Source organism: Tribolium madens, unplaced genomic scaffold (genome assembly GCF_015345945.1).
Source record: "Tribolium madens isolate multiple individuals breed KSU strain unplaced genomic scaffold, Tmad_KSU_1.1 Scaffold_3;HRSCAF=73;Tcas5.2_LG2, whole genome shotgun sequence".
In the NCBI taxonomy this organism is placed as follows: Eukaryota; Metazoa; Arthropoda; class Insecta; order Coleoptera; family Tenebrionidae; genus Tribolium; species Tribolium madens.
In genome coordinates this window covers 11,543,704-11,552,557 of record NW_025401006.1, presented here as the reverse complement: position 1 = coordinate 11,552,557, position 8,854 = coordinate 11,543,704, and the positions used below count along the sequence as shown (strand labels likewise).

General features: G+C 33.4%; 1 protein-coding gene across 7 annotated transcripts in view; it reads left to right on the top strand.

Moving 5' to 3' along the window:
- Positions 1-8,854, top strand: part of LOC123008211 (dmX-like protein 2) — a 29,547-nt gene that overhangs the window by 1,561 nt on the left and 19,132 nt on the right. For 4 of the 7 annotated variants that reach the window (XM_044403904.1, XM_044403903.1, XM_044403906.1 and 1 more), the window contains exons 4-9: positions 1,883-2,201; positions 2,252-2,434; positions 2,484-2,614; positions 2,664-3,009; positions 3,057-4,569; positions 6,971-8,748. In XM_044403904.1, the coding sequence (XP_044259839.1) occupies positions 1,883-2,201; positions 2,252-2,434; positions 2,484-2,614; positions 2,664-3,009; positions 3,057-4,569; positions 6,971-8,748 (4,270 nt within the window). The remainder of the gene's footprint in view (positions 1-1,882; positions 2,202-2,251; positions 2,435-2,483; positions 2,615-2,663; positions 3,010-3,056; positions 4,570-6,970; positions 8,749-8,854) is intronic. The other 3 variants (XM_044403907.1, XM_044403908.1, XM_044403905.1) reach the window with 1 other exon arrangement.

Here is an 8,854-nt window from a genome sequence, read left to right as displayed (position 1 = left end):
AAATAAAATAAATAAAATAAATAAAATAAATAAAATAAATAAAAGAAATAAAATAAATAAAATAAATAAAATTAATAATATAAATAAAATTAATTATTATTGGTCCGATTACAAGGGCCAATAATAATCATTTCCCATTCTCGTAATTACCACTACCGTGAGAACAAACCGGTTTTTATTTTTTATTGGCCAAAATCCGATAAAAACCTAGCAGGGGTAAGTAACTCCACCCATTTAAAAAATCGTGAATAATGATTCAATTTTTAATCGAACTTTTATAACAAATCAGCGTTTAGTGTGAGTTATCTTATTTTAATTGGATCTAATTTTGCACAATGGGTGGAGCCAGCCCCAAAACCAATATGAATCATGCACTTTCGATTATTAGACCAATAAAAAGTAAAAAAATATTTAAGACTTTAAAGTTGAGTATCATTGTTCCACCTTTAGCCAATCAATTACGTCTATTAAAATCAACTAATCAGAACATGTCTTAGATTTTTCGACAAGAAAAGTAAAGACAATTAACATTTTTGTTTTAAAAATCGGCTTTTTTGGTTTTATGGTTAAAATAAAAAATAATTATTTGAAGAATAAACGTTAATTAATTAATGAACAATTTTCTGATTCAAAATACTTCAAAAAACTTCAAATTCTCAAACAAAAGACTATTTTTTTGTGTTTTTTGCCAGCGGTGGCTTACTTGGAATGAATTGGAAACATAACAAATTTCAAGAAAATCGGTCAACGATTAATGATTTTTTTTTTAGTTGGAGTACTAAGTTAGCCTTAAAATTTACAAATTAAAAATCGCTTGTGTTATACGATCAAATTTAAAAATTTCCGTGACACTGTCATAGAAATTATGAAAGTTAAGAAATTTCTTGGTTGCTGATTGATAGTTTATTTTGATTTGTCTAATATTTTACGGTAAATCTGTTCCTAATATTATGCATTTTGAAAGTAAAAGTTAAATCGTTTTTAACAGAGGTCGTTTAAACGTAGACTCAGCTCAACCAAAGATAAACATGTTGAATTATTATAATCTTACTAAACCTACTCCACTAATTAAAAAAAAAAGAAATTTGGAGTTTGCATTTATTATATCAGATGAATAAAAAGTATGGAACCAAACGTTTTTTGCTTAAACTATTTATTTTTTGGTAAAACTATTTGATGAATGATAAAGTACTATAAAAATGTGATGTTTTATCAAGAATAAAGATTTTCAAATATTTTTGTTTTGTTTTTTAGTTCTACATTTTTTTTAAATGGTAACCCACTATTAAACCATTTTTCTCATGAAGGTTATGACACTATTTTGACAAAAAAAATTGCATAACTCAAAAACAAAACAAAATTTCGTTTTCAAAATACGATCAGATTTTTTATATTACTCTAATTTATGTCAATTATTATTTACTGGAGGCAACCACTTTGTTCCATACTTTATATTCACCTTGTAAAGAAATTATTGGCATTAAAGTATTGAAAAAAATACAAAAAACAAAAATTTATTTACTTTTTGGAGTTCTTCTTCCTAATCGAAAAATGATAAGAACATTGGTATTTCTACAGTATTATAAAATTTCTTTTGGAACGAAAATAAATTTCCAGGTAAATAACGTAACTGATTTCTTACGAAAGCTGTAACAACAAATATTTCAAGCATTGTGGAGTTCTTACTCACATTATGTTATTTTTTTATTTTTATTGTGCACTGGTGAAATAAAATCTATTTTAATTATTTATTTATGAACGTTAGAGTTGTGATAAAAAAGTCTCAACGACCCCTTCTAGACAAACTTGAATATGTGTTTTTTTTTAATTAAAAACATTAAAGCTATAATTCTTGTTAATTAATAATAATTGCTCGTTTTAGAACAAGAGCAGACTTGTTGGCAATGTGTCTGGAAAGCAAACACAGCTATTCCCGTGCAACACTTAGCTTTCAGTCCTGATGGCACTTTATTTGCTACTTGTGGTGAAAACGATAGACTTGTGAAAATTTGGTATGAAAATAAACACTGTGAGTTTAAAAAAAATCCCCTCAGTATAATACTAAACAGTAAAATTTCAGTTTTATTCACATCTAAAAGTACTGACGGTCCTACGGAATTAGAATACGGTTTTGTGTATATTGCTCATCCTCGAGCTGTCACTCATTTGTCATGGCGAACAACAAGCAAATACATGCCGAAGTAAGTTAGTTTTTCAATCTTTTTCGGAAAAAAATAAAAGAAAATTGCAGAGGATCCGTTTCAAATATGCTTGTGACATCTTGCAAAGACAATATCTGCCGTCTTTGGGTCGAAACAGTACTACCAGAAGATGGTCTAGTCAATTTATCACAACTTGATCCTCAAGCAAATCATCCGAAATTCCGGACGCATCGTCACAAACACAGATTCATGCAAAGATTGAAACATATGAAGTATTTGAAAAATTTTTGAAAATTTAATGTATTTATCAATCGTTTCTAGAACATGTTTCCATATTCGGCGACACGCCAAAAGACAAGCGCAAGGAGTTGGGGGACCCTCCCCTCCAATACCCACTCTACCATCGACTTATAGCGTACATGATTTCCATTCCTATGGGTACCATGGAACAGGTGCGAATTTTTTTTCTAAAAGTAAAAAAAAAATCAATTTGGAATTTAGGTGTAACACCTGGACTTCATTTTCATTTGGCTGCTTCTGTAAATGCCGAAACTGATATTCCATTGGTACCAAGTATCAGTTTTTGTAACCCACGACCGGCTTTTGTTCTTCATTGGTTAGATAACAAAGAAATGCATTTTAATATGCAAGCTGAATCGTTACTAGAAGAGCTAACAAGACGAGTTGTTGAAAATCCCGAAGGAACTGAACCAGTCGAAGAACCACTTATGGAATCCAATGGTTCTGATAGTTTAGATGCTCGGATTGAAACCTTGCTTAGAGATTGGCACCACAGTCCAGATTTATTGTTTAGTATACATCCAGTAGATGGCAGTTTCTTAATTTGGTGAGTTATTTAATCGAAATGGTTTTGGTTACATTCTGGTTGATTAGGGTGGTTGAATGGTTGGATGAGTACCATCCAGGATCGTTCCGTCAAGCACAAGTGTCATTTTCAACCCGAATTCCGTCAGCGTTTCCTCTTGGCGACTCGATGAGTATGTCAACAACGGTGAGTTTGTACAGTGCTGCCCCCATCATCAAGCATCTAGTCAAAGACGTGGTTCATCGTGACGGTCCTGGTTTAGCCAGTGTTAAAGAAGAAGACGAAAGTAACCCCAATGCTGAAGTAGAACCAACACAAGAAGAACAAAACGAATCAGCTGTTGTTTCCTTAGTCACCAAACACGATAATGGAACCTTGAATCTTTGGGAATTAACTTTCGCCGATCAGAGTAAATTCAGTCAAGTTTTGAGTATTGGTCACAGAAGTAGGGCTTCAGGACACCGATTTAGAGTCAACGATATCACATGTCATCCAGTCTTACCTTTACTCCTCACTACAAGTCATCACAATATAATTGAGCAGAATAAAAATCAACAGAGTAGGGGTTTCTGTAGTGAGTTGATTTTGTGGAAAGTTGACGCTGTTGGGCCATTATCAAAATCGGGGGGTATTTGCGAGCTTGCTCGTATTAGTTCACCTGAACCGTCAGCGTTCAGTAATGTTGCATGGATTCCGACTTTGCTGCCATCTAGTACTTTGGGGAATTTTTCAAATTCACCAAGTGCTTGTTTCGTGGCTTCCGATGGTGAATGTTTGAGAGTGTATCAAGCTGTGATTGATGCACGCACACTTTTGGCCGATTTGTCATTTCGAGAACGACGCGAGGTTGATGAAAATGAAAGTATATCGGATTTATCCTCCTTCAATCAAGAGAGCTTATTGGAAAACATTAATATAGTATCACAGCAGAGTACTTCACGACCTGGGTGTATAATCCAATTGGAGACAATCTCTCAAGCCATTCAATGGCAAAACACTACGTTTTTACACGTGTATCAGGAACAGTTGATCACTGGTCAACGAAGCACTCCTGCGAGTCTTTCAGCTCATGATGCCATGGTCGACTTACAGCAAAATGCAGTCTTTGAAGAACCATTCTATATAGTTTTGTTGGATTGCACCGATCAAAACACAATTATACACATGTGGAAACTAACAATTGCATCGAATGAAGTTGATTGTTCCTTGACTGGGAGTCAAATGTATGTTCCTGATTGTAATCTAGTCCAAGACGAGAATGATATGTCTCGAAAAAACAGTATGGAATCTTTGCATATTAAACAAGCGAAAGTTAGTCCACATATTAATATTACTGTGACGAGAGAAGTTAAACAAATTCTTCCAATACCTGATGGTGTTGAGATTGTTCATGCTGCTCCAGCGGCCGGGCATTTGAGTTCAGCGTCGATTTATCCGGCTTGTTTAGCGCCGTATTGTTTTACGACAGCGTGCAGTGATGGGGTTATTAGATTTTGGACGGTTACGAGCAATCCACATGAAGTTAAAAGTATGAAGGAGTATTTGTTGGAGGAGGATGGGATGGTGGTCAATACAGGAAAGGTGAGTTTTCCCTCACAAACTTTAAGCCAATCAAATCTTTCAAATTTCTGAAATTCATCCAATCAGGTGCAAATTACGCGGTAATTATCGATAATTTGGCCGTGTGCTAAATTAGCGCAAATCTGATTGGGTGAGACTCAAATTTGAAAGATTTAATTGACTGAAATATTTTTTTTTACATATTTTTTTATTTCTCATAATGAAAATATTCTCCAAAATAACCCTTGTTTGTATTATCGACAATTTGGCTTGCACTCGGGATATTACTGTTGATAATCTTAAAAATATTTCCAAATAATTCAGAATACTTACAAATAATTCTAAATACTTTAAATAATTCAAAATTTAAATAAAAGTAAATTGATGTGATATTTATAGTCTGTGTGTGCTTGATTAAATAATTTCTTGATAGTTATTTACTACAAGAGTATATTTCATATTATTAATAATATTTACAAATTGCTGTAATTGTGATTACTTTTAATAGTTTTTGCTTTTTTATTTAATCTCTCTATTATTAAAAAAAGTAGATACAATCAACGACAAAAAATGTAATATAAAATGCGTTCTCTAATAAAGTAAAAAAATGTAAACAAAAATAAACAATATACAAGATGTCCCCAGATAGGTGAAACGACTTTTGTAAAAGATAAAATTTCGTGTGTCCGAGCACACTGTATAAAATCTAAAAAACAATATTAAGAACAAATACCTATTACAAAATCTGTTTTGAATCCTCGTACTTTCTATTAATTATTTAAATTTGATCATTATTTAATTTAAAAAGTTCTTCCGAACAGAACAAAATAAATAAATTATACAGGGTGGTCCAGAAGTCTGAAAACGATTTTTTTTTGGCGAAACTATCAATTTTTTTGGCAAATAAATTTATAGGTGTGCCAATGGCTATAAAAATGCTATTCAAAAAAAAACATTGAGCATCGGTTAATTTGTTTATACTTACGAGATTTTTTTTAATTTCATAAACCTACCACAATTTTTTTTCTAGACAACGACCTTGTTACAAGAATTGTGTTTTTGTAAACCTGACATTTTTTGTTAAAAAATGTTTGACTTACAAGTATTATTTTGTATTTAGTATTTGAGTAAACTACCAGTTTTTTTTTAAATAAATTAATAAATATTTAAATGTTGTAAAGAAGCGATACCAAAACATTTTTTATTTCAATTAATTGGTGGTAGGTTTCCATTAAAAAAATGTTACTATGTTTACTTTTCCTCTACTTTTGGTGATCTAATTTACTGTCGCTTGTTTTATAATTTTAAAAAATGTGATTTTAAATTCCTGTTTCTTTTATTACTTTTTTCCGATATGCCACTTTTCTTTACAATATATAGCATAAAACTAATTAATCTTAATGTTTTTTGCCATATTAATATTTCCTTCCTCTTCTTTCAAATCCTCATCTGAAAATGTCTCTGTGTCGAGTCATCATAATAAATACTGTCCCCTATCATTACTTAATCTGTAGTATTTTCAGTATGAAATAATTTTTTTTTCAAGTATTTTTTTTTCGCATAATTCTGTCTGTAACACAGTTTTGGGATTTAGTACTTTTTTGTTTTTACTTGAAATAAATTTTTGAAATCGATCGGTAGATATTAATTTGCATAAAGAATTAAAATGAGTTTAATGCATGAGTGCTTCCTAAGACTTTTAAACAATAATTCTAAATAATTCCAAACAATTCCAAAACTAGTAATTTATCACGTAATTCCAAACAATAATTCTAAATAATTTCAAACAATTCCAAAACTAATAATTTATCACGTAGTTCCACCATCTAGTACATCATAATTCCACAGCGGTTTAATCCTCGATTTCTTATCAAAGTAACCTGTGACTTTAAAATTAAGTTGGCAACATTGAATTATCGGTGATATTAAATTATGTCAAGTGACGTCCATGCCCGCGGCCGCTCGTCGGAAATGAATGACAATTGACTGTAAAAATGTGATGTTTAAATTAAATAGTTTATGTTGATAATTTAAATTCCAAGTCATAAGACACTTTGATGAGAAATTTATTTGAAAGCATTGTATCGGGTGACTGTAAATGATTGTGATTTTTTACCTCAAGTTGGTGCTAGATTTTAAATTTCAGATTAGCAACCTTAGCTTTCAAATTCAAACATCAAACTTTTATAGGCAATTGGCGACGAGCTACTGTTCACTTGAAACATTCTGATATAACAATTTGCCAATAGATTTTCTTCACAAACATTAATAGTTATTCGGTATAATGTATCATTTATGAAACCAAGCGTTTTATGCTTGAAATATTTAATGAAAAAGCTAAGTAATAAATGTAAGAATAAAATTTTTGGAGTTTTGTATTCTAAGTGCTACAAAATATATTTATGTTTTAATTTTCTCAAAGGTTTGGACTGAGTGGAACATGTTGAAAGAGTCGGCGATAGAGATCGAAGGCCAAGTCCTGAACATAAGTGTTGCCTATTCAGGCCGTTTAGCTTGTGCTTACAAGTACGGTAAAAGCTTCACTCGGCCCAATAAAAACGATCCAGATTCACGTTTCATCAACTTATGCGTGGCAATTTACGAATGCGAGTCAACCGGAGGTACAGAATGGGTATTAGAGGACATAATCCACTTGAAAAATATCCATTTACCTCGAATTAACATCGATCGACATCTCGATTTAAGTTACTTGTATGATTCACGCACTTTGAAGAAAAAACAACGCATCAATGAAGTTTTACACACTTTTTCAAACGACGATAGACAAACTCTCAGTACTGATTCACACATTAAACCGACTTTATTAGCAGTACCGAGTTTCACCACTTTACAATCTTTGCGAAAGTCTATATCAGAAATGGGCAATATTTGCCCACTTACCCAGAAACACATAGTCCAATTGGATTGGGTATCGAACGAGGACGGCTCACATATACTCACCGTGGCTTGTGGTAGCAAAATAATGCTGTATACACCTCTCTCGACCGATTTAGCACAAGCAAATGTCAAAGCCATGAAAGAATCGATCAATAATTATCGCCCGATTTTGCGAAAAGCCAGTTCTTTGGCTCAACCTCTTTTCGTCGACGATTTCAAATGGATGACTTTGCGTAAAATCGAGTTACAAACGGCCGATGGACTCCCAGCCCTTCCGATGCAAATCAGTTGGGTGCGCGATGGTATCCTCGTGGTAGGAATGGACTCTGAGATGCACGTCTACACCCAATGGAGGCCCCAAGACCAGTCTCTTCAACCCATGGATATCAGCGAGCCTGATGGTAAAAACGGACGTGATGTCGATTTCCGGACTCTCACTCAAGAAAATCAACGAAAATTGGCCGCAATTCCCACCTTGGGTCGCATCAGTTCGGTTAATTTACAAATTCTTGACCGGAAACGGGCAAATAAAGAGGCAAATCTCGATTATATGCCTGATTATGGTTTGTTTGAGGCATCGCGAATTGCATGCCCTGTCCTGCCCCAATACCATCCGAAACAATTGATGGAGTTGCTCAATTCGGGTAAAATTCGATGGGTGAAGGCTATTTTAGCCCATTTGGTTAAGTGTGTCGGTGGTAATCAGGAAACACCCGAAGAGATGCAAGGCTGGGCAAGGGCTAGAACCTTATCGGTGAGTTACCCAGCTGGTAGTCCCGAACATAGGGCTAGTATTGGAGAAATTGCTTTGGATTATGACGAGATTAATAATATTCCACCGCTGCCATTGTGGACACTTTTGGCCGCTGATAAGGAACAAGCAGGACCACAAGAAGAAGAAAAGAATTACAACGAGTTGTTTGATAGTAGTTTAGGAATGGAAGAATCGTTGGATACACTTTTGGAAGATAAGGAAATGTCGAGGATGGATAGGAGACAGTCAGAACGTAATATAGGCATTACACATTTTACTCCAAAACAAGGGAGGGTTTTATCACGACTTTTAACACATATGCATCTTCCCGGATTGTCGAGTCTTGATCAAATGCATCTTCTGGCTTTAGCTGACACGGTCTCGACTTGTAACACCGATTTAGCTGAAAGATTTGCGATAGATTCAGCAAAATCAGCAATGGCGAAAGAGAATCTTGTTGGACAGTCTGATGAAATTATCACCGATAGTTTGGATGATTGTGGACTCAGATTTTTGCTGGCAATGAAGCATTATGGATATCTATTGAGGTAAGGAATAGCTATTTAAAAAAATGTTATTCAAAAGAATTTTATTCGATCTTTAAAAGGCAGTTGGAGAATTAGAAAATTATTTAACTTACAAAAATTTTTTTTT